This window comes from Pan troglodytes, chromosome X (genome assembly GCF_028858775.2).
Source record: "Pan troglodytes isolate AG18354 chromosome X, NHGRI_mPanTro3-v2.0_pri, whole genome shotgun sequence".
Classification (NCBI taxonomy): Eukaryota; Metazoa; Chordata; class Mammalia; order Primates; family Hominidae; genus Pan; species Pan troglodytes.
This window is the reverse complement of record NC_072421.2, coordinates 112,206,924-112,234,298: the sequence shown is the minus strand read 5'-3', so window position 1 is coordinate 112,234,298 and position 27,375 is coordinate 112,206,924. Positions and strand designations below refer to the sequence as shown.

The window sequence follows — 27,375 nt, the reverse complement described above, 5'->3', positions numbered from 1 at the left end:
AGTATCTCATTGTGATTCGGGGGGGGTTGTTTTCTTTTGTTTTTTGAGATAAGGTCTTGCTCTGTTGCCCAGGTTGGAGTGTAGTGATTTGATCCCTTCACTGTAATCTTAAACTCGTGGACTCAAGCAATCCTCCTGCCTCAGCCTCCCAAGTAGTTGGGCCTACAGGCACACACCCCTACATTCAGCTATATTTTTTTAAGTTTTTTGTAGACATAGGATCTTGCAATGTTGCCCAGGCTGTCCTCAAACTCCTGGTCTCATGCTATCCTCTTAAAGTTTTGGGATTTACAAAACTTCATTGTGGTTTAAATTTGCATTTCCTTAATGTCTAATAACTCATGTCAAACATCTTTTATATTCTGTACAATGAAATGTGTTTTTTGGTCTTTTGCTCATCATCTAAATAAAATTTTATTTTTTTCCTGTTGAAATTTGAGAATTATTTATATGTTCTATATACCAGTTGTAGTAGGGTGAAAAATGACCCCCCAAAAAATAGCCAAGTCCAAATGCCTGGAACCTTTGAATGTTACCTCATATGGCAATAAAAAGGAGTCTTTGCAGAGGTAGTTAAGGATCTTAAGATGAAGAGATTATTCTGGATGATGTAGGTGGGCCCTGAATACAAACACTTGTATCCTCAGAGAAGGGGAGCAGAGATAGATTTCAAAAAGATGAGAAGAAGGCAATGTGATTGCAGAGGCAGAGAAGGGAGTGATGTGGCCATAAGCCAAGGAATGCCAGTAGTCACCAGAATCTAAAACTCCCAAAGAAAGGATATTCTCCTAGAATCTCTGGAGGGAGGGAGCATGACCTTGCAGACAAGTTGATTTCAGTTTAATAGTACTGATTTCAGACTTTTGACCTCCAGGACTGGGAGACAATAAATTTCTGTGTTTTTTTTTTTTTTTAGATGAAGTCTCGCTCTTGTCCCCCAGGCTGGAGTGCAATGGTGCGATCTCAGCTCACTGCAACCTCCACCTCCTGAATTCAAGCAATTCTCCTGCCTCAGCCTCCCAAGTAACTGGGATTACAGGCGCCTGCCACCACACCTGGCTGATTTTTGTATTTTTAGTAGAGACGGGGTTTCACCATGTTGGCCAGGCTGGACTCGAACTCCTGACCTCAGGTGATCCACCCGCCTTGGCCTCCCAAAGTGCAGGGATTACAGGCATGAGCCACCGTGCCCGGCCACTTCCGTGGTTTTAAGCCACCAAGTTTGTGGAATTTTTTTACAGCAGACATAGGAAACTAATACATTCTTCTTTTGTTGGATGTATCATTTACAAATATTTCTCTCACCCTGTAGATGGTTTTCCAATTCCTTTAAAGGGCTCTTTTGCAGAGCAAAAGTTTTTCATTTTGATAAAGTCCAATTTACACATTTTTACATTTTATGGATTGGGCTTTTGCTGTCAAATCTAAGAACTACCCCAAGCCCTAGATTCTGAAAATTTTGTGTTTTTTTTTCTAAAAGTTTTATAGTTTTACATTGTACATTTAAGTCTATGGTCTGTTTTAATTTTTGTATAGGTATCAAGTTAGATCAAAGTTCATTTGTTTTTACCTATGGAGGACCATTTTCTTTGGCACCATTTGTTCCTCTATTGAATTACTTTTGCACCTTTGTCAAAAATCAATTGGACATATTTATGTGGGTATATTTCTGAATTCTTTGTTCTGTTCCATTGATCTATGTGTCCCTTCCTCTGCAAATATGGTATTATCTTGATTACTGCAGCTGTCTTGTAATCCTTAATATCAGGTACAGTGATTCCTCTTAATGCATTCTTTTTCAAGGTTATTTTAGTTCTTCAAGGACCTACCTGTGTCTTTCTATATAAATTTTAAAACAAGCTTGATCATGTCTTAAAATCCTTTTTGGAGTTTTGGTAGGAATTGCATTAAATAAATTTGAGAAGTGTTATGAGCTGAATTGTGTCCCCCTAAAATTCATATGTTGAAGTCCTAACCCCAGTACCTCAGAATGTGGCTGTAGTTAGAGGTAGTGCCTTTAGAGAGGTAATTAAGTTAAAATGAGGTTATTAGGGTGGGCCCTAATCCAATATGACTAGTATCCTTTAAGAAGAAGAAAAGTGGACACAGTACTGAGGGAAGACCATGTGTAAGTCACAAGAAGAACATGGCCATCTACAAAGCCAAGGAGAAAGACCTTAGAAGAAAGCAATCCTACCGACATTTTGACCTCTGACTTCTAGCCTCCAAAACTGTGATAAAATAACTCTGTTGTTTAAGCCACCCAGTAAGTGGTAGTTTGTTATGGCAGCTCTAACAAACTAATAGAGGAAGAACTGATATCTTTACTATGTTGACTCTTCCAATCCATGAACAGGGTATGCCTCTTGATTTATTTAGGTCTTTGATTTCATGCATCAACATTTTGTAATGTTAACTATAAATTCCGCACATATTTTATTATGTTTAGACCTGAATATTTTAAGTGATAGTAAATAATATTGAATTTTATTTTGAGTTTCCATATGATCATTGTTAATATAAAAATGTCATTGACTTCTGTGCATTGATTTTGTACCCTTGTGACCTTGTTGAACTCATTAATTCTAGGAGTTTCTTTGTAGGTTCTTTGAGATGTTCTACAAAAACAATTACATCATGTGCATATGGGAACCGTTTTACTTCTTTCTTTCTAATATATATGCCTCTTTTTGCCTTATTGCAATGGCTACTCAACAAAGGAAGACAAATGTATTAGTTTCCTATGGCTGCTGTAAGAAATTACCACAAACTTGGTGACTTAAAACAACGTTCAGTCCTATGTTGTATAACAGTGGTGAACATTGATATCCTTGCCTTATTCTTAATCTTAGGGGGAATGCATTGTCTTGTGCCCAGGACTGTTTCCACTGCTATTGGGAGATGGGCCCACCCTGTCACTGGATATGAGTCTTTTTCTAAGTTCCTGCTTTGGTTTCTTTGGTTTTTGTCTACAACTGTTGGTGATCCTGAGTTACAGGCCTCTCCAGTACCCAGAGAGGGTACTGGAGATAAAAAGAAACCACAGGGAAGTCACTAGAGTGTCATTCTTCAAGTATTGAGTTCCCCAGCCAGTTCATCTTCTTTGCACTTTCAGAGTCTTTTTTATAAATGTCTATCAAATTATTTATAAGGGTATTTGGTTGTATTTAGAGGAGATCAGCAGGGAAAAGTGAGTCTACTCCATCTTGTCCTGAATCATGTATTTTTAATAGTTATCAAATATTACATAATAATACAAGTTTTTTTTTAGATGAGCCTAGAAGATCTAATTGCTACTATGGAACTTAGAAATATTTTGAAACAATTTCTTGGGTTCCAAAAATTGACTGTGGATGAAGCCGACTAGCAATTCAACTGGGAGTGACAAAAAGAAGGGGTGCTAGGCTGGTAATAGAGGATGGGAACATCTGTGGTTGGGTTCTGTTGGGAGAGAAATAGGGTGATATTGTGACTTCAGTGGTAGCTAACTAAATGCAACATTATAATGCCCCTTGGGAATTTTGCCAATCTGTATGCAAAAATGGAGCTTTGTCAGCTACTCTGTGTTTATGTACAGAGCTATGTCAGCTACTCTTTGTTTATGATAGTCTTCGGTGAATTGCACTAATCAATTAGTTATTGATCATGAGCCTTAAAATTCTGGTACAGTGGACCAGAAGGCATGCGCTTTTCTTTTGAGAGCATCAAAAGGTACCTGGAGAACATTTACTAGGTGGCTTGGAAGGGGATCTGAAGATATTCTAAGAATAGCAAGAAAAAATAATAATGCTGTAAGTAAAAATGCAGCTTATTGCATAAGAGATACTGAGATTTTCACAAATTACATAATACATTTTCAAATATGTTTGAATATTTTTCTGATTTGTGCATGCCTTTGTTGTACTAAAATAAACATGTGCTGTCTAAGGTATTAAATCCAAAAATTACTGATTTAAGTGCTCTATTTCATTCTAACTTATTCGTTGTCTAAATATCTAAAGTCTGAGAGTTTCTGTATCATTATATTAAAAAGTGTCTGAACTTTAATAAATTTAATGGTGTATGCTCACTTGCATTAGCAATTTGAAGTTGCTGTTATATATCTGATATGTCTGCTCCCAGTTATCAGTTTGCATCTCTTAAGTTTAACGGTCTTAGTCTTTTTGAAATTAGTTCCGTTTTATAGTTGTTATTTCCTTTTTGTTTTTGTTTTCTATTTTAATGAAAAGTAGAGCCCAGGTAAGAATCTTACCATAGCAGATCTTTCCAGAAATTTGGAGTGAGTAGGAATTTGAAGGGTGAAGAAAATTGCAGCAAGAAAATATTTTCAAACTAGAGATCAGAGGTCATTGTGGAAATACATGACTGCAAAACAGTTATATATTTATGGAAGCAAGAGTAATCATTTTGAAGCATACTGTGAACTAAGTACCTTAATGACACCCAAAGGCCTAATTATTTTTAAATAATCATTTTGAAGCATATTATGAAGTAAGTACTCAAATGACACCAAATGAACAGTTGAGGCACTGATCCAATTCACAAAATTACCTTCATTTCTGCCAATTTTGAAGCATTTCTTTAAACAGCATACTTACCTTCTTGGTATTCTAGGGAGCAATTTGAGTTTTAATTTTCCTCTAATCAAGTTTACATGTCCCTCATTCTCCCCCAAAATCTTCTCCTGCCTTTTAAATGTAAACTATGAATGTTGAAATGCTATAATGACAAATAAAAATACGTGTTATAATCAGCTAGATCTAGGTTCCAATTCTGACTTTGCTGTCTAGTAGTCTAATCATGTGACCCTGGGCAAGTTACTGCCTAAATGAGAAATAAGTAAGCTGCATGAAGGCAAAAATTTGTTTTGTGCACCAGACACAGAACCTAGATGTGTGCTTGGTATACTGTAGGTGCTCAATAAATAATTGCCAAATGAATGATCTTCACTTTTCATGTCTATAATGTTATGTTTTTGTGAGAATTTAAAATAACCTTGAGCCAGGAGTCTGAGACCAGCCTGGGCAACATAGCAAAACCCCATCTCCACAAAAATAAAAATAAAATAAAATACAATGATAACAACTGCTAAGCTCTTGACATGTTAATGCACTCAAATTCTAATGAAACCTTGCTCTTCAAAATTTAACCAGTCTCACCATCTCTGTGAAGTCTTCCTGAACTATCTTTACCCAACTCTAGTCCAATAATTTCATACATCTTCAGTCTCACTACCTCCCCCTTTTATGTATATGAACTTACTATCTGATTAAAACTGGACACGTTGGTGTTTTTATTGTGTCTGCTACCTTTCTTTGTAGGTATTTACTTAGGTTTAGTTTCTTGACAAAGAGGGCAATATCTTCTTTGTTATCTATTGCAGTGTTTAAAAACATTGGTTCAAAAGCCACAGAGCCTCAGTTTAAAATTCCTACTCTACAGTATACGAATTATGTGTCCTTCTGTGAATTACCAAATAGACCTCTTCCTCTATTCTATTGTATGTAAACTACAGATGACAACAGAATCTAACTCATATGGTTTGTGAGAATTAAATGATGAAATACATGTAAAGTGCTTAAAACAGTGCCTGGCACGTAAGGAATAACAACTGTTAGCTATGATTATTGTCATTTCCTGCAAAGCTACATACGAATAATTATACACAACTTTCTTAAAGACTTGCCTCTAGACAGTGTTGACAGCTGAATAATATATCTTTATGTAACTGATTTATTTACAAAGATTTGAGATATATATCTAATTTCTTCCAAGTAATAGAAGACAGAACAGATTAAATGTGATACCTCAAATACACATACAATGACAGGATAACAGGATGGGAAAAGAAAGCCGGAAAAAAATTATTTGAACAATGACAGTTAGAGGTTCAGTGTTTTCAAGTAGAATTTAGCAGAAGCAAAACTCTTTATCATTTTTTTTTCAAGAGTTCATTGTTAGTTGAAATGCAATGATGGGGTAGAATGATAATTCACGTTTCAGTGCCTCTGAAGGTACCGTTTAAGTTAGCCATTTCTTGAGGTAGTTGCACTTACACACAGATGCGTCAACTCAGACAAAAACATGCCAATCGGCCACAAGGAAAATTGGTGTGATCTGAGCTCCTAAACCAATAAGAATGTTTAAAAGTTCAAGTTTTCATGATCACCTAACTTCAGCCTTAAAGTCTGTTCTCTGTATAGGAATTGAATGAGCTCATATTTATAACCTAGCTTTAATCTGCAAATAGCTCTACGAATGAAAACATATATATTGAAATATCATGTAATGGTAAGGGGCAATTTGAGGTTGCTTTCAGTTTATAATGAAAATAGATTTAGACTAGCTATGATTTTTTATTTTTGTCCTTAAAGATATATGATTACTATCCTTTTGGTTAATTACTACAAATGCTTTTTTTGTTTTTGTTTTTTTGTTGTTTTTGTTTTTTAACAGTGTCTTACTCTGTCACTCAGGTTGTAATGAGATTAATTCCTGCATATCTTTTAGATCCCCACTTAGATGTCACTTCCTCTGGGAAGCTTTCTGACACTAAATTGACCACCGTTTTTGATCCTACAATTCTCTTTCATCCTATTTGCCATATTTCAGGGTAACTGTCTGCTTTTGAGCCTCTCTACTGTAAGACTCCTAAGTACTGTTTTTTTTCTTTTTTCTTTTTTTTTTTTTTTTTTTTTGAGACATGGACTTGCTCTGTCAACCAGGCTGGAGTGCAGTGGTGTGACCTCGGCTCACTGCATCCTCAACCTCCTGGGCTCTGGACTCAAGCCATCTTCCCACCTCAGCCTCCAAGTAGCTGGGACTACAGGCACACACAACCATGCCCAGCTAATTTTGTATTTTTTATAGAGACAGGGTTTTGCCATGCTGCCCAGGCTGGTCTCAAACTCCTGGGCTCAAGCGATCCTCCCGCCTCAGCATTCCAAGGTGCTGGGATTGCAGGTGTGAGGCACCACACTCAGCAAGTGGTTTGTTGTTGTTGTTGTTTTGTGTGTTTTTTTTGACATTTTATTGTCTATTTATTTGATAGCTACATATCTTCCTTGGTGAAGTGTCTGTTCAAATAACTTCTTATTTTTAATTAGCCATTTTTCTTATTTTGAGTTTTGAGAGTTCTTTATTCAGGATACAAATTGTTTACTGAATATGTTACTGCTGAATATTCTTTATCAATCTGTGGCTTTTCTTCATTGGCTCAATCCTGTTGTTCAAAGAGCAAAAGCTTTTAATTTTGATGAAGTCCAATTTACCCATTCTTTTTATGGCTTGTGGTTTTTGACATCATAGGTAAGAGCTCTTGGCCTAACCCAATATCATTAAAGATTTTCTTCTGTTTTCTTCCAGAAGTTTAGTAGTTTTGCATTTTAAATTTAGCTCTATATTTCATTTTGAGTTTATTTTTGTAGAAGGTGTAAAATATGAATTCAGGTTTTTTTTCTGAATGTGGATTTCCAACATTTGTTGAAAAGACTATTCTTTCTCCATTGAAATGCCTTTTAGTAAAAATATTAATTGATTATATTTGTTGATTTCTGGATCCTCTATTTATATCCATTCATATATGCACTTTTCTTTCCAACAATACCATTCTTCTTGATTACTGTAGCTTGACAGTAAGTCCTAAATTCCAGTATTATGAGTTCTCCAATTGTGCTGTTTTTCAAAACTGTTTCGGCTATTGTAGTTCTTTTGCCTTTCTGCATAAATTTTAGAATCAGCTTTTTGATTAAAAAAACCTGCTGAGAGTTTTGGTTGCAATTGTGTTGAATCTACAGATCATTTGGGGGCAAACTGACATCTTAATAATATTGATTCTTCTAATCCATAATCAGGATACATCTCTCCATTTATTTGGGTCTTTAATTTATTTCATCAGTATTTTGAAGTTTGCAGCATACAGCTCCTGCACATAATTTGGTAGATTTACATTTATAATTTTATGATTTTTTATGATATTATAAATGGTACTCTTTGAAACTTTGACTTCCAATTTCCACCACTACTATATAGAAACACAATTTATTTGTGCATATGGGCTTTGCATCCTAAGAGCTTGCTAAACTCACTTAATAGTTATTTTAGTTATCTGTGAATGCATAGCAAATTATCCCCCAAATTAGTAGCTTATAAAAACATTCATTATTTCACAGTTTCTGTGAATCAGGCATTGGGTCACAGCATATCCTCTTCTTCAGCATGTTTCATAGGCTGCAATCAAGGTGTCAGCCAGGTTGCAGCCACCTTAAGGCTCATCTGGAGAAAAATACACTTCTATGTTCACTCATGCAGCTCATATAATTTGCTGGCTTTTGGATTGAAGACCTGGGACCCACATTGGATGTGGGAGGCTTCTCTCAATTCCTTGCCATGTGGGCCTCTCTATAGGACAGTTTACAACATGGCAGCTTGCTTCATCAGAACAAGAAAGTGAATGAGCAAGAGAGAGTGCCAGCAAGAGAGAAAGTGCAAGCAAGATGGAAGTCACAGTCTTTTATAACGTAATCTCAGAAGTAGCATCCAATCACTTCTGCTCTATTCTCACACCAAAAGGGAGGGGATCATTGTGGCAGGGACTATTGGGGGCCATTTCAGAAGCAGGTTACTGTATTATTTCTAGGAGCGTCTTTGTAGATCCCTTGGGATTTTCTGTGTAGACAATTATGTCATCTTCAAACCAAAACAGTTCTGTTCCTTTCTTTCCAATGTGCATTTCATTAATTTTTCTTATGTTACTACACTGGCTAGGACCTGCAGTATGATGTTGAATAAGAGTGGTGAAAGTGGATATCCTGATCTTATTCTTGAACTTCAGGTGAAGTCATTCAATCTTTCACCATAAAGTACAACGTCTGCTTAAGGATAATTGTAGATCCCCTTTATCAAGTTGAGGAACTTCCCTTCTATTCTGAGTTTTCTGGGTGAATTTTAATCTTTATTTTTTCTTTTTGAGACAGGGTCTCGTTCTGTCATCCAGGCTGAAGTGCAGTGGCACAATCATGGCTCACTACAGCCTCAGCCTCCTTGGGTTCAGGTGATCCTTCCATCTCAGCCTCTGGATCAGATGGGGTTACAGGCACTCACCACCATGCCTGGCTAATTTTCTTTTTTTCTTTCTCTCTCTCTCTTTCTTTTTTTTTTTGAGACGGAGTCTCGCTCTGTCGCCCAGGCTGGAGTGCAGTGGCTCGATCTCGGCTCACTGCAAGCTCCCCGTCCCGGGTTCACACCATTCTCCTGCCTCAGCCTCCCAAGTAGCTGGGACTACAGGCACCCGCCACCATGCCCAGCTAATTTTTTGTATTTTCAGTAGAGACGGAGTTTCACCGCGTTAGCCTGGATGGTCTCAATCTCCTGACCTCGTGATCCACCTGCCTCAGCCTCCCAACGTGCTGGGATTACAGGTGTGAGCAACCATACCCGGCCTCTCTTTTTTTTTTTTTTTTTTTTTTTTTAGAGTTGGGGTTTCCCCTGGTTGCCCAGGCTGGTCTCAAACTCCTGTGCTCAAGTGATCCTCCCACCTCAGCCTCCCAGATTGCTGGGATTACAGGCCTGAGCCACTGAGCCTAATTGATCGTTTTTATCTTGGAGTTCATTTTTGCCAAATGTCTTTTCTGTATCAACTAATCCAAAATTGAGATGATCATATGGTTATTATATTCTTTAGTCTATTGAGATGATCAATTAATCAACATTAATTGATTTTTTAATGTTGGGCCAGCTATATCAGAATGTATTATCCCTTTTATATATTGCTGAACTAAATTTGTTAATATATCTTGATTATTTTTGCATCTATATTAATGAAGCAATTGATCCCTAATTTTCTTGATTATAAGGTCTCCGGTTTTATTATCAGGGTAATCCTGGTCTCATAACATGATATAAATGTATTCTTTTGCTTCTATTTTCTGGGAGAGATTGTACAGAATTCTTATTTTTTTCTTCCCGAAATGTACAGTAGAATTTGCCAGTGAAGCTATCCAGGCATGGAGATTTTTAGAAGCTTTTAAATTTTCTCTAATTTTTAATTGTTGTAGGTACATAGTGTGTATATATTTACAGGGTACCTGAGATGTTTTGATATAGGTATACAATGCATAATAATCACATCATGAAGAATGGGATATCTATCCCCTCAAGCATTTATCCATTGACTTACAAACAATCCAATTATACTCTTTAAGTTATTTTAAAATGTACAATTAAGTTTTTATTGACTATAGTCACACTGTTGTGCTATCAAACACTAAGTCTTATCCATTCTTTCTAACTATTTTTTGTTCTCATTAACCTTTCCCACTACCACCCATCCCCCCACTACCCTTCCCAGCTTCTGGTAACTGTCCTTCTACTCTCTATCTCAATGGGTTCAATTGTTTTGATTTTTAGATTTCACAAATAAGTGAGAACATGTGACGTTTGTCTTTCTGTGTCTGGATTATTTCACTTAACATAATGACCCCCAGTTTCATTCATGTTGTTGAAAATTACTGAATCTTCTCCTTTTTTATGGCTAAATAGTACTCCATTGTGTACAAGTACTACCTTTTCTTTATCCATTCATCTGTTGGTGGACACTTAGGTTGCTTCCAAACCTTGGCTATTGTGAACAGTGCTGCAGCAAACATGGGAGCACAGATATCTCTTTACATGTTGATTTCCTTTCTTTTGTGTATATTCCCAGCAGTAGGATTGCTAGATCATATAGCAGCTCAATTTTTAGTTTATCGAGGAACATCCAAACTGTTCCCCATACTAATAGAGTTGTACTAATTTACATTCCCACCAAAGGTATACAGGGGTTCCCTTTTCTCCACATCCTCACAGCATTTGTTATTGCCTGTCTTTTGGACACAAGTCATTTTAACTGGGGTGAGATTGTAGTTTAACTTGTAGTTTTGATTTGCTTGTCTCTGATGATCAGTGATGTTGAGCACCTTCTCATATGCCTGTTTAATGGCTATTCAAACATTTAGCCCATTTTTAATTGGATTATTAGACTTTTCTCTATGGAGTTGTTTGAGCTCCTTATATATTCTGGCTATTAATGCCTTGTCGGATAGGTAGTTTGCAAACATTTTTCTCCCCTTCTGTGGGTCTTCTCTTCACTGAAGGCTTTTAACGAGAGTTAAGCTATTTAAACAGTTTAACCATTTTTTCATATGCAATCTTTGGGAGTTTATATGTTTAAGAGAATTGGTTCATTTCATATAAGTTGTTGAATTGATAGAAATAATTTTTTAATGTCTACAAGTTTTGCAGTGATACTACTTCTTTAATAACTGATACTGGTAATTTGAGTTTTCTCTCTTTTTAAATTGGTTGTCTTGCTGGCGGTTTGTCAATTTCATTACTTTTGTTAAAGAATGAGCTTTGGGGGGCTGAGCGCGGTGGCTCAAGCCTGTAATCCCAGCACTTTCGGAGGCTGAGGCGGGCGGATCACAAGGTCAGGAGATCGAGACCATCCTGGCTAACACGGTGAAACTCCGTCTCTACTAAAAATACAAAAAATTAGCCGGGCATTGGGGCCGGCGCCTGTAGTCCCGACTACTCGGGAGGCTGAGGCAGAAGAATGGCGTGAACCTGGGAGGCAGAGCTTGCAGTGAGCCGAGATCAAGCCACTGCACTCCAGCCTGGGCGACAAAGCGAGACTCCGTCAAAAAAAAAAAAAAAAAAAAAAAAAAAAAAAAAAAAAAAAAAAAACAACGAATGAGCTTTGGAATACACTGGTTTTCCTCTACAGTGCTCCTATTTTTAATCTTAATAATTTGTGCTCTGAACTTTCTTATTTTCTTTCTTCTGCTTGCACTGGGTTTAATTTGCTCTTCATTTCTAGTTTCTAAGAGTAGAGGTTTAGATTACTGATTTGAGACTGTCCTTACTTTCTAAAATAAGTAATTAATGCCATAAATCTTCCTGTAAGCACTACTTTAGCTACATCTTACAATTTTTAACAACAGCTTTACTGGATACAACTGACAAACATAAACTATATATATTTAAAATGTACAATGTGATGTTTTGACATATATATGTATAATATTTGTGAAATTATCACTACTATCTAGATAATCAACATATCCACTGCACCTCAACTTCTCTTCTTGCCATTTAATAACCCTTTTCATCTGCACCACCCCACTCATGATGGTCCCCAGCAATCACTGCTGTTCTTTCTGCCACTGTAGATTAGTTTGCAGTTTCTAAAATTCTATATAAATGGACACGTAGTATGTACTCTTTCTGTGTGGCTTCTTTAACTCAATTATTTTAGGATTCTTCCATGTCATTATGTGTATCAATAGTTCATTACTTTTTATTGCCATTGTTGGCAATTTGATTATAATGTGTCTGGGCATGGTTTTCCTTGAGTTTATCCTGTTCGAGGTTTGCTGAATTTCTTGAATCTCTAAATTTTTCTTTCACCAAATTGGGGCAATCATTGCCCATTTTTGTTCAAATTTTCTTTCTGCACCAACCCATCTTTTTCTCCTCTCCCTTTGGGACTCTAATGGCACAAATTTTCTGTAATTTGGCTGAATCCCACAGGTTCTTGAGGCATTGTTCATTTTTCCTCAGTGTTTCTATTCTTTGGTTTGAATAATTTCTATCGATTCATCTTCAAATTGACTCTTTCCTCTGTCATCTCTACTTTGTTACTAAGCCTATGCTATATATTTTTTAAATTTAGATATTGTATTTTTCTGTCCTAAAATTTCCAATTTTTAATAATTTATTTTTCCTTTGAGAACATCCATATTTCCATTAATTTCTATTCATTACTACATAGAGTATTATAACAGTAGCTGCTTTAGAAGCTTTGGCTGACAGTTGCAACATCTTGGTAATTTGAGGTTGGTATCTGTTAGTCTTTTTTCTGGATATATTTTATGTCAAGTAATTTTAAATTGTATCCTGGATATTCTGAGTTTTATATTTTGTAGATTTTAGGTCTTGTTAAAATCTGCTTGAGAATGCTGATTTTGTTTACTTGTTTGATTTAGTAGGCATTGAAAACCCAGTTAAATTCAGACTTAAGAGTTCAGTCTTGCCTCTGTGGTGAGTGGATTCAATGTATTTTGTTTTCATAACCTTGGCTACGCTGCTTTGAGTCTGTCCCACACACATGTCATTCAGGGCATGGTCTCTGACTTGGATGGATGTTTAAATACATTAAATTTTCTAAAGCTTTTCTATGCTTCTTGAAGTCTGTCCTGTTTACTTAAAGCTCAGCATTAAGACTGGCACTTTTTCAGGTTTAAACGCAGAATTAAGAAAACCTTTTACCAGCTGTTTACTCTATGGGGTTCCCTTTCATACTTTCTGGTCCACAAAGTCCTCTTTTTCTGGTCTGCTGGCCAGAAAGAAAAGGTTTCTTCAAAATTTTAGTGCTCATACTACCAAAGCTCTCTGACTAAAGTCTTCTCCAGACAAAGCCAGGAGACAAAAAAGGGAGGGAAAACTGTATTTCCCCTACATTAGGGAGACCATAGAGACTCCTTTTGTCAGTTACTCTGGCTGGAAGGATTGGGTTTCCATAAGGATTTAAGCCACTCCTGGGCTACCACCATGCAGCTAAGTGACTGAGTCCTGCCCCTGGGGCAAAGCTACTAGAGAAAAGAGAGGGAAAAAAAAGGGAACCTCATTCCCATATAGGTTACTTCTCTAAGTTTTGATTTCCCTTTCAATCTGTTTTTGTTTATTTTTCTGAGTCCTCAGGTAGTTGCTTTTGAATTTTTTTACAGAGTTATTGATTGAATACAAAAGAAGAGATAGTCTTTAGTGGGCTTACTCTATTTTTGTTGGCATCAGAACTCTTATTTAAACTTAATGTTTGAATGTTCCCACATTTGGTCAGTGGGGGCTCTGTTAAGCTGGCTCCTGTGGGTTTTTTTTTTTTTTTTAATGTTTCCATTATTCTATGTTCACTTCCTTACTTTTCAGCTCAAAAGGTGTTCCAATCTCATATATATATATATATATATATATATATATATATATATATATATATATTTTTTTTTTTTTTTTTTTTTAGACGGAGTCGTCTTGCTCTGTCGCCCAGGCTGGAGTGCAGTGGTGCGATCTCAGCTCTTGGCTCACTGCAACCTCCGCCTCTCGGGTTCAAGCAATTCTGCCTGAGTCTCCTGAGTAGCTGGGACTACAGGCGCGTGTCACCACGCCCGGCTAATTTTTATATTTTTAATAGAGATGGGGTTTCACCATATTGGCCTGGCTGGTCTCTATCTCCTGACCTCGTGATCTGCCTGCTTCAGCCTCCCAAAGTGCTGGGATTACAGGCATGAGCCACCGTGCCCGGCCCTCCCAATGTCATGCTGTAATTTTTCTGTCCCATTCCTGAAATTGACTATTTCCCCAAGGAGTTTCTGTTTCTGTTTTCGCTCATTGCTACACATGTGACACTGCTGCTAGGCCCTCTTAGTGGACAGACTAGGACATAATTCAAAGTATACATATAAATATTATGTTATCTCTCTAGCTAGCTAGCTAGCTAACTATCACCTACTACCACTATGAATTTACACGGATATCATGAATATTAGTCCAATGATGTAGAGTTCATTATTTCCTTCCCCCTTTCGAATTTTTAACTACCTTATGCAACAGTGAGAAATCTGGCTTCTATTGTCTTTGGTATACCTACACACTTATACAATCTCAGAGTACACTAACAATACTGGTGGTGTTATACAATCACTATTGCATAACACCAATAAAAAGCAAACCTACTATTTAGAGTTTATTTATATTTAGACAGAATGTATATTGTACAAATATTGTGTATTAAAGTTATTTGGGTCAGATTTTTTTGTACTTCAGTGTGGTTATGTTATTAATTTCAAATAGAATTAAGTTATTTGGATTCTGTTTATAATCCATATCAGGTAATAAAGAAATTCCTTATTTTAAAAAATAAATCCCATTTTGTGGATAGTCTGTAATATATTTAATTAATCTCTCTATATATAGAACTTAGATTGTTTAGAATATTTTGCAATTACAAATAATGCTTATATGAATAATCTCACACATATATATGTTGCTATTATCACACGTTTATCATCCAGTGAACACTTTAGATGTTAGTTTTCTGAGTTAAAACATAATTACTTATGTAGTTTTTTTCAGTGTTGTCAGATTTTCCTCCAAAATGGTTTGTAGCAATTGACATTCCCACCAGCAATATACGAGAGTGCTGATGTCCCCATAGCCTTGCCACAGTGCAATTCAAGCTTGTCATATTTTGCCAATCTGATAGGTTAAAAAATGGTATTGTGGTGTCATTTATTTTGCATTTTCCTTCTAATGATTGAGATTAAACATATTTTCATGTATTTAAGGACCATATATATATATATATATAAATGTGTATATATATAATTCAAATATTCACACATGTTTATATATATATTTAAAATATATATTTTTGAGAGAGAGAGAGAGGGTTTGGCTGTCACCCAGGCTGGAGTGTAGTGGCATGAAAATGGCTTACTGTAGCCTCAGCCTCCAGGGCTCAAGCCATCCTCCCATCTCAGCCTCCCAAGTAGCTGAGACTACAGGTGCCCGCCACCACCCTTGGCTAATTTTGTTGTTGTTGTTGGAGAGACTGGGGTTTCACTATGTTGCCCAGACTGTTCTCAAACTCCTGGGCTCAAGTGATCCACCTGCCTCAGCCTCCCAAAGTGCTGGGATTATAGGTGTGAGCTGCCGCACCTGGCCTATAAAATATATTTTAAAAATCACAAATTGCCTACTCACATCTTTAGTTCATTTCTTCTATTGAGTGCTGGATTTCTACTTCAGTTATAAAGAATTGTTTATGTATTAGAGATATTAGCCCTTTGCAATATATTTTGCAACTATTTTCTATGAGTTTGTTTTTGAAGTTTGCTTTTGGTGTTTTGCCATGTATTATTGTTATTATTATTATTGTTGTTATGCCAATGATATCAATCATTTGTCTTTTAGGGGTGTTTTAATTTTTCCTAACAATAGATTTTGCATATTTTCTCCTTAATGTATTCTCTTTTCCTTGCTATTTTAAATGGAGGTTTCTCCAACTGGTTATTTGGGTATATTAATTCTATAGACCTTTCCATGCTAATGATACATCCTGCTATCTCACTGAATATCTTATTTTTTAATAGTTTTATCCTGATTTTCTTATGAAGTGTGAGATACACTGGAAAAAGAGATGGTTTTACTTGTTCAGTTTTTATAACTCTAATTAATTTATCTTATCTAACTGCATTGACTAATATCTACAGCAAAATGTTAAGTGGAAATGGAAACATAAGGCATGCTCATATTTTTCCTGATCTTAGGACAAGTGCTTTTATTGTTTTCCTATGAACTAAGATGCCAGCTGTCTGACAAAGTTATTTATATTTTATCACAGTAAAAAAGTAATACCAATTTCTATATTCTTGAGGGATTTTTATCAAAAAAGCTATAAATTTTGGCAAATGTTTATTCACTCAGTATCTTTAGAGATAAATCATATACTTTTAAATTAATATTTTTATGTTAATGTTATAAAATATAATAATGTATTAATATTATAATTATCAGTATTCATTATATATTAGCTTTAATTTTTAATATGTGCTTATTAGTAATAATGTTAATGTCATATGTTAATATATTTTATGAAAATATTTCCCTATATTGAGCCAACATAGTGTTACTAGAATAATAGTGTGACCACCCAGTTGGTCATGGTGTGTGTATATATACATATATTTTATACTTTAAGTTCTGGGATACATGCGAAGAATGTGCAGGTTTGTTACATAGGTATACATGTCCTGTGGTGGTTTCCTGCACCCATCAACCCGTCATCCAGGTTTTAAGCCCTGCATGCATTAGGTTTTGTCTTAATGCTCTCCCTCCCATTGCCCCCTCTACGCCCCAACAGGCCCCGGTGTGTGATGTTCCCCTCCCTGTGTCCATGTGTTCTCATTGTTCAACTCCCACTTATGAGTGAGAACATGTGGTGTTTGGTTTTCTGTTCCTGTGTTACTAGTAACACAATGTTACTAGAATAGTAATAATAGTGTGACCACCCAGTTGGTCGTGGTGTATTCTTTTTTAATGTGGAGTTGGATTCTTTTTTATTTCAGTTTTCTTAAGTTATAATTGACAATTAAAATTAGTATACATTTATGGTGTATATTGTGATATTTTGACATATCTATGCGTTGTGAAATGATTAGATCAAGCTAATTAACATATCCACCACCTAACATACATTTTTTTGAGACTGGAACATTTAGGACCTACTGTTAACAATTTCAAGCATGCAATACAATATTATTAACCATTGTCATTATACTGTACAATAATAGATCTCCAGAATTTATTCACCATGTCTAACTGAAACTGTACTCTTTGACAACAATTCCTATCTCCCTTCCCCACCCCATATCACCCCAGCCTCTGGAAGACACTGTTCTACTCTCTGCTTCTACAACTTTGAGTTTTTTCAATTCACATGACATTGGATTCTGTGTGCTAAGATTTTATAAAGTATTTTTGCATTAATAGTCATAAGTGACATTGGTCTATAGCATCCTTTCTTCATACTGTCTTTACCTGGTTTATGTATCAAAGTTATTCTCACTTCATATAAACCTTAGGAAGTTTCACTTTGTTTTCAATGCTCTGAAACAATTTTTGAAGCATTATAACTAGAAGAGCCCAGTGAAACTATTTGAGTCCGGAGGGATTTTTGTGCAAGTTTCCTTGATAACTATTTCTTCTACTGAAATTGGTCTGTTTCCTTTTATATCTCATGGGGTCAATTTTGTTAACCTGGATTCCTCTGATAAATTATTTATTTTTTATGTTTTCCATTGATTTGCATGTAAATCTACAAGGTAATCTTGTGATTTACAAAATTTATTTTTTTCTATGATTATATGCCCTCTCATATTATATTTGATATATTTATGCTCTATTCCTTTTTCCTTGTTAAAACTAGCTAGCAATTTTCTATTTTGTGAAAATCTTTTAAAAAGTCAGGAGTGCCCTGGCACACTGGCTCACTCCTGTAATCACAGCACTTTGGGAGACTGAGGCGGGTGGATCACTTGAGGTCAGGAGTGGCCTGGCCAACATGGTGAAACCCCGTCTCTACCAAAAACATAAAAAATTAGCCGGGTGTGGCGGTGCACGGGTGTAATCCCAGCTACGCAGGAGGCTGACGTGGGAGAATCACTCGAACCCAGGAGGTGAAAGTTGCAGTGAGCCGAGATCGTACCACTGCACTCCAGCCTGGGTGACAGAGCGAGACCCCATCTCAAAAAAAAAAAAAAAAGAAAAGAAAAGAAAAGAAAAAAAAAGCCAGGAGTTTAATTTCTTGATTAGGTATACTGTCCTTTTATTCTCTACTGTTCTCTACCCAGTCAATTACTGCTCTTATCTTTATTATTTTTTTTTTCTGCTTTGTGCTTTCTTTTGTTCTCTTTTTTGGTCCTTTTTCAAGACTATTTAATGGAAATTTATTCATATACTTTGGTTTTTTACTAATAAATGTAATTGGAATTGTGAATGTTCCTCTGTTCACTCCTTTATGTGTATCCTATAGATTTTGATAAAGCAGTGTTTATGCTATCATATTTTAAAATAAATTTGGTAATTTCTGTTTGCATTCTTCTTTTCACCCAAGAGCTGTTTAAAATTTATGGTTCCAAGATGATATTAAAGCTTTTGTTGTTAGTACTTTCTAGTATTATTACATTGTTATCAAAAAGAACTTTTTATAAAATTTCTACTTTAACCTTTTCTTGTGACCTAATATATGATTAAATTTTGCGTACTTCATGTGCACTTAAGAAGCTATACTTTCTACGATAAGAGTGTAAAGTTCAATATACATTCATAAGATATATATTCCTTGTTTTTGGTCCAGTCTTTCTTGTACTGAGTACAGTATATTAAAATCTCCCATATTAGAATGCACCCATAAATGTATTCTTCCACCGTTTTTAGATTTTCCTTTATAAAAGTCATTTCTGTGTTATTGGATGCAGAGATATTCTTAACTGCCATTTCTTTGTCTTTAATTGTGGCTTTCTTTTATCATTAATATCTTTCTTTTTTAGTCTTACCATTTTTTTTACTTCAAATTTCTTTTGTCAGATATCAAGATCGCAATTTCTGCTTTATTGTTACCATTTGCTTGGTATACTTTCACCTACCCCTTTATTTTTAGCGCTTACTAATCCCTGGGTTGTAAGGGTTACTCTTGTATATGGAATATACTTGGGTCTTTCTTCATATGCCTAATTAAAAATCTTTTATGTTTAATAGAGTGATAGCTTCTTCATTCGAGTTTATGATTATTACTTACTGATATGTTTGATTTTAACTCTGTCATATTATATCATCATATAATGTTAAGTGCATTATGTTTTCTTTTCTCTTTTTTTTTTTTTTTTTGAAATAGAGTCTCGCTCTGTCGCCCAGGCTGGAGTGCAGTGGCGCGATCTCGGCTCACTGCAAGTTCCGCCTCCCAGGTTCACACCGTTCTCCTGCCTCAACCTCCCGAGTAGCTGGGACCACAGGTGCCCACCACCACACCTGGCTATTTTTTTTGTATTTTTAGTAGAGACGGTGTTTCACCATGTTAACCAGGATGGCCTGGATCTCCTGACCTCGTGATCTGCCCACCTAGGCCTCCCAAAGTGCTGATTACAGGCGTGAGCCACCGCGCCCAGCCTTATTTTCTTCTGTTTCTTCCTCTATTTGACTGATTTTGGCTCTTCTACTAATTACATTTCCTTTGGTGTTTAAGAAGGTGTGTATTTTTGTTCTAGTGGTTGACTTTATACTTATAACATGCTTAATGACCCTAGACCCATGTTTTCTTATTAATTCTATTACTTTCTGATTTGCCAGTTTTTTGTGGTTATAATTTAATTCTTATCATTCGTTTATAGAAGAATCAACGAAATGATTCTACTCTCCTCTTCCCCTTCCTCTTTCTCTTCCTAATTTTTGGTTGCATTGTTTCCAGATTGTTAGAACAGATAAAACATAATATATATTATATGACATGGTATTTTTCTGCTCTTAAAATACCATTTCTTTTATTTTAGCTCTAAAGTTAAATATATTAAATGTTTATCATCAGTCTTTTTGATGAAACTTTCCCAGTCATCCCTTTGTTAGATGAATCCCATCCACTATTTTATTTTGCTTTATTTTGCAATTTTATTTTATTCTATTTTATTTTATTTGAGATGGAATCTCCCTCTGTCGCCCAAGCTGGACTGCAGTGGCTCAATCTTGGCTAACTACAACCTCCGCCTCCTGGGTTCAAGCAATTCTCCTGCCTCAGTCTCCCAAGGAACTGAGATTACGGGCAGGCAGCACCATACCCAGATAATTTTTTTGTATTTTTAGTAGATACTGGGTCTCTACTAAAGAAATCCGGTTGGCCAGGCTGGTCTCGAACTCTTGACCACAAGTGATCCGCCCGCCTCGGCCTCCCAAAGTGCTGAGATTAAAGGCATGAGCCACCACACCTGACCTCCACTATTTTATTTTTTAAAAGGGCTTGTAGTACGTAATTCCCAGAATTTTAAAAGACTTAAACTTTTTATAGCCTTAATGGACAACTTGTCTAGACATAGAATCATATTTCCAAACCATTTTGTGTATTTAAAAATATTTTTAAATTTATGGCATCTATTATATAGAGTAAAATTCACCTTTTTAAAACTGCATACTAGAATTTATAGCTCTTCAAATTTATATATATATATTTGTATAACCATCACCACAATCAAGATATAGAACGGTTTCATAATAACAAAATAAATGCCTTTTTGAAGTCATCTTCCCACTTTCAGCCATTGAAACTATTGATCTGTTTTCTGTCTGTATAGATTTGTCTTTCAAAGAATGTCCTATAAATGGTTGTGTTTTGATAGTATTGTTTCACTATTGCTTTGTTTTGTCTTTTTTTTTTTTTTTTTTTTTACATGTAAGGCAGTCTAACGCTCTTGCTCTTGTAAATTTTTCCCTCTTTTTGCTTTGGAAACCCTGAGGATTTTTTCTTTATATTGAAAAATCCAGTGTCTCAGATTTATCTCAGAGTTCATTGTTTCAGGTCAATTTTCTAGCACTGGGTTGAACCTATCAATATGTAGAGTCAGACTCTCTTTCATATCTGGAAGACATTATTGGATTATAGTTTTAAATATTAACTCTGTTTTCCTATTTGTTCCTTTTCAAGGGTTCTCATACATACATTTAATCATTTTTGCTGATATTCTATTTCAACCACACTCTAACGTATTTTACTTCTTTCTTCGTCTCATCTTCATTCTCTTTGGTAAACTGTTTTTCTTCTATAGTCCTTATTAAGCTTCATGTGAATCAATTCTTCGTTGGGTGCTTTTTATGTTCATTCCTGATATGATGTATTTTTCTTCTATTTTATTTGTCCTGAATTCAGTTAATTTTCCTTCATGTTGTCCTATTTTTTGACCATTTCTATTCTTAGTTATTAGATTACTACTTCAAAGTACATTTTTTAATACCTTACCATGCTTGTTTGCAGAGTTTTTTTGAAGTGTTTTGCTAGCATATTCTTCTGCTTGATCATTCTTTATTGGAGGGAATGTTCATCAAATGCCTTCTTTCTATTCTCATATTCTGATTTTTTTCTATAGTAGCTTGGTATAGATGAAGATTGGTTGCATCTCAGAATTTCTATGAACATGACTGACAGTTTGTAGGTAGCTTCCAAAATTCCAAGCTCAAGAGCATCCTCTTTTCTTTGTGTATCAAAGTATGGTTTCTTTACTGGAGGGCCTTTGGGGGACAGTGGGAGACAGTAGAGGGAGGGGTGATGGGTCCTAATATTTTGACATTTTCTGTACTGTAAGATGATAAATTTCCCCCTCTTGCTTCTTTTTCCTTTCACTGTGCTTTTTTTTTTCAAGTCACCTCTTGCTTCCTTTTTTGCCTTTTTCCACCTCCAAAGAGTTAATTTTCCAAGGCTGCTTTCTTGAGTCTTATGCATACTTTTCAGTACCTTATCTGAAGGCTGACCTTCTAGAGAAACTTTTCAGTATTTTCATACTTGGGGTAGACTTACTTGCTTGTGGTGATTTTTTTTTTAATTTTTTTATGGAGTATTGCTCTGTCGCCCAAGCTAGAGTGCAGTGTTGTGATCTCGAGTTGCTGCAACCTCTGCCTCCCAGGTTCAAGCAATTCTCCTGCCTCAGCCTCCCAAGTAGTTGGGATTACAGGCGCCCACCACCACGCCCGGCTAATTTTTTTGTATTTTCAGCAGAGACTGGGTTTCACCCTGTTGGCCAGGCTGGTTTCAAGCTCCTGACCTCAAGTGATCCGCCAGCCTGGGCCTCCCAAAGTGCTAGGATTACAGGCGTGAGTAACCGCGCCCGGCCACCTGTGGTGGTTTTAGATCAATCTTAGGCTTCCTAATAGCTTTCCTCTAGTTTATTTCATGCTATCTTTCCTGGACTACTCTTCTTCTACGCAACAGCATGGGGTAGAAGTCTAATAGATAGTTCAATGTTATTTCCCATTTGTTTTCCTACTTACAGGTAATTTGAAATTTGAGTGTTCTCCATACTTAATGGTGGTATTGTGCAGTTTTATTTGTTTTTTATATTGTTCTTTGTTTATTTGGGCAGGGGAATAGATATGTTAAGAGACTTGGATTTATGCTAATATCATTATTTGGCCACTCACATTTTTTTAAAGGGAGAAGCTGGTGAAACAGACACCACAGAACACAGTATACCTTCTAAATCATAGTTTCACTTCATTCCAGTAATCTTTTCTTAATTTTGGAGCAATAGAGTGGTAAAATGCCCACTGAGCAGATAAAATACTGGTGCTTTAAGGCTAACGCATCATTGAAACTCGATGAAGAATAAGAAAAGCATATATTCTGAGAACACTTTATAAAATGCCTATTAAGATAATCTACTGTTGCCATAGGTATAGAACAGGCTACTTAATTTTTACATTACATGAGAGATTATTTTCCAGATGCATTTATTTTATTTTAGGATTCGACAACTAGATACACTTTCAATATTATTTCTTCTAGTCTAATTCCATTATACACTCCAGGCAACTGGAAGTCTATTTTACTCCTTTGTGAGATAAGCATATTAGCAATTAAATTCAAACTGGGCTCTCCAACTTCCTAGTAAAGATACTTTGTAGAGTTGTATAAACTATTTGATTGTTCATCATAAATATTAGCTAGAAACAAAACCTTAGGTTAAAATGAACAGAATGAAGGGATGGAAGAAAATCAAAAGAAAAATTAAAAACCTCTTTAAAATCAGTATATTGAAACTTTCAATGCCTGAATTTTTAAAGTGATGATATGAACTTACACTTATATACTTAGTAATTAATTTTGCTATCTCTTATCTCTTTGTAATAACACAAATTATAGACTCCATGAACAAGAAGAATAGCTATTATTGAGTGCCTGTTTTGTGTCAACCACTTAGTTTGGCAGCTTTAAAAAGGATTTCTTAAAATATATTTATTAAAGAGGATGAGCCGGTTTTTCCTTCTTTGTATCAGAGATGGTAGTAGGTATGTGTACTGCCCAGAACACAGGAGTTGAAAGATGTTTCTGTTACTGTCTCATTCAGTACATTGTAAGGCAACTAACTGTTCATTCATTGTTTACAAAGACACTAAGCAAGAGAGCATCTATGTATGATTTTAATATATATAAAATGTATGTTTTGCTTTTGGAAGACTGTTACTGATTTGTTTAATAAATATGATACATACATCCAACTCCTTCTGTCACACGATTTGCTTTTTTCTTTTTCCAAATGTTACAAGTACAATAATTAACTTTATGAGTGTTTACTATGACACAAATTTATGACATTATACGAGATTGAAAAGTGAATAAAATTGTACTTACCATAAAGGATTGCCAGGAGAGACAGGGGCATGACAAGTAGTCCCACTAGCATATCAGCAATGGCTAGGGACATTAAGAAGTAATTGGTGGCATTGTGCAGTTTCTTTTCCATGCTTACTGCCATGATCACAAGGATGTTGCCACCTATTGTCATGATTATTATGACGACGATTGAAAGTGCTGGCCAGTTTTGTACCCCATCTGGGAATTTGAAGCGTCCACCATCGGAGGTATTGAAAATGTCAGTTACTATAGCTGCTACTGGGCTCACAGAAATATCGCATTGCCAAACCAATAGGCCAATTAGGTGCACACTGAAAATTAAGAAAAAAAAAACAATCAGGTACATATTATATTACTTATACACAATATGTTGCTCATGCAAAACAACTGCTTCCTCATGGATCATTGTCATCATTATCATCATCAGCATCATTGTCATCATCATTATTTCTACTCTCTTAATTAATCTCAGTATTTCTTCTTTCTCTCCAAAAATCACCAACTTTTATTGAGTGATTATTATGAGTTAGGCACTTAGTTTGCTGAAACATATATGTATAATCTCATTTGATCTTATTAAACAACCTCATGATGTCAGTTCTAATTTATATCCATCATGTAGATGAGAAGACTGAGTAAAGTTCAGAAAGGGTAAGTAACTTTTTCAAGCCTAAACAGCCCGTAAGTGGCGGGGCCAGGGTCCATACTCAGGTCCCACTGATTTCAAAGTCTATGTTTTAAACTTTTACTGCGATCTGAAACCACAATACTGCTTGATTTGCTGTTAATAGTCTATTCTTTATATTTTTAAAATACTGATTCCTTTAGATATGTTCTGAGACAGCTGATAACAGAATGAAGGGGGATTTTCTTAAAGCATCCATGACCCTAACAAGGAAACTGGAAGTTGCATTCTATTGATCCAAGGCTAAGAAGGAATTAAGTTGCCATCAGACCAAATTCCGGCAAGCGTCTGGAAGAGGTACAGTGGGTTTTGACAAGAATACCCTTTCATTTCTTTTCAGAAGTTTTTCTACCTTCTCACATTTGCAAAGTGCCATTATGCTGGTTCAATTGTTTCTTAACGTTTTGTGCTATAAACTTTCCTTCTACCTGCCACTCTCCACATTTCTGTCTTGTCTTATATTTTGTGGGCCTTGTTCTAGGCTAGATAATGATTTGTGGTGATGATTAATGCCTACGGATTTGTTACTTTTCATGCACTGGAACTAAATCTCTTAAGTCATTTAAGTACATTAGAAATGTACATTTCTCATGATGGTCCTTTGGTAGATTCTACCAGTAGGAATTTCAGGCCAGGTGGCAGGCTATTGCCACCTGGATGTGGTTGTCATTTGCACATTCTAAATTAATATCCCCCTATGGCGACATGAGATTTATTCAAGTTATGGACATAAGTATTCTCTCAAAGTGTAAGCTCCTAAAATGTCTAATAAAGCTACACATTTTTTCCTTCATAAAATAGACAAGACAGCCAAGCATGTTCAATATTTCCTGCTTAAAACTAAGAAATATTACCTGTGAATGACTGATTTATGTTTATTCCACGTGTAGTAATAGTTATTTAATTAATGTTAAACAGCAACATGAGGATACATTTCCTATATGTAGTGGTTGTTCAACCTTGATATTATTTATAGAGGAGAAAATTGCCTCTGGTCGCACAATATATGCTACATAATTTTCTATGCAAGATAGTTGAAGGATGATTCTTTCTGAAATTAAGGAGATGGAACACATGACATAACATTCAGAGTCTATGTGTTCTCCATATTATGTATTTTTATGTCACTATCCCAGTCACCTGTTCTTTGAACTGAAGATAGTATCTCCAGGCAGGGATAATATATGTGTGATTTAATGGACTCATTGCTGACTACCATTATCAGAGAAATCGTAATTCTTATCAAATGATGAGAAGTAATCAGTAAATTCTTCCAAGTGTATTATTTTCCCAAAACATAAAAAATAGGCGAAAATAATACAGGATTCCAAAATCTATATCATAATTAATCTCTGATTAATATGAGTGAAAATTAGTGAAATAAAGGACCAAATAAACAGAAGCAAGTTATTCGCTCTCAGCTTTGATTACCCTGTCACTGTATTTATTGAATGTGGCATGTGGCCAATGTCCTGGCTATCTGACTTCAGTAATTTTTCACCAGTCACTTAACCTATCAGAACATCAACTTCATCTGTACAAGAACAATCTCCATCATATGGTTGTTGTGAAAATTAAATGATATATGTCAAACTTTAATACCTGTGTCATAAGAGGCCCTCAGTAAATGCTGGAGGTACCTTCTGTCTGCTTTGTAGTTAAACAAAAGTATTTTATGTTTGCTATATCCCAACTCATGTATTTCAAAATTTGCCAGGATAATTTAAGTCTCGATTTTATTTTGAGACAATGTCTATGTGTGAAGAACTAGACTCAAAAAAGTAATCTTAAATCCAGTACATTTTCCAGAGTCCTTTCTGGCCTAGCTGATAAAAAACTTGTCCTGCTGGCATTTTAAAAAACAATGTTGTTTTAAATTAGCTGATGATCATCTCAAGTAGTCCCACAAGAATTTATCTCAAATACTAAACTGCGTCTTCAGTTGTTGATTGCAGAATGACAAATACATTTATCCTTAAACCTATAGAATAAGGTCCTAGGGGAATATGCAGTCTGCCTCAAATGTTCTAAGTAAATTGTGAAAACATCGAAATTCCTTCACACGTCTCTAAAAATGGTAGAGGAGTACAGGACAAATTATACATAACAAAAACATATACGAAGAAAATTATGTCAAATTATGAATTTTATAATTTGAGTATCTTTGAGTTTGGACTGTTTCAAGTAGTTATCTAGCCTATCCCTACTGGTCAGAAATTTTTTTTTTAATAAAAGAATCTGTGAGACAAATACTGAATTATTGAAGGAAGGAGTCTTGTCAGATGTAAACATATCTGTTGTGAATTACAAAATAAGGTAATGGTGTTAGGATAAATCTTGATAAAGTATTTACTTCACTTTCCTGGTTTCAATTAAATTCAGTTTAATAAATTTTTATTGAGCACTACTTATAGACAAGATTTTATGATTTTTATTAAAGTTTAATCCTTTATTCTTCAGTTTTGTAATGAAGAATTGGCTGTATTATAATTAAATCTAATTTGTAATACTTAACATGCTCAGTGAAATTATAAAGTCCTTTTACAAAAGAGGAGTAATTTAGGTCTTGCTCTTAAAGTTTATCCTAATTGTTTTTAAGCTCATAGGAATCTCATAAAATATGTACACAAAAGTCATAATTTCTCTCTGAAATGCATATAATTTACTCATTGCTACTAAAGTTTTAATGAAAACATAACTTTACATTCTT

The 27,375-nt window shown here is 35.3% G+C and overlaps 1 protein-coding gene across 3 annotated transcripts in view; it reads right to left on the bottom strand.

The window, feature by feature from the left end:
• HTR2C (5-hydroxytryptamine receptor 2C) overlaps positions 1 to 27,375 on the bottom strand; it is a 325,108-nt gene that overhangs the window by 153,701 nt on the left and 144,032 nt on the right. For all 3 annotated transcript variants that reach the window (XM_009439546.4, XM_009439547.3, NM_001033932.2), the window contains 1 exon segment: positions 23,978 to 24,291. In XM_009439546.4, coding sequence (XP_009437821.2) covers positions 23,978 to 24,291 — 314 coding nt within the window.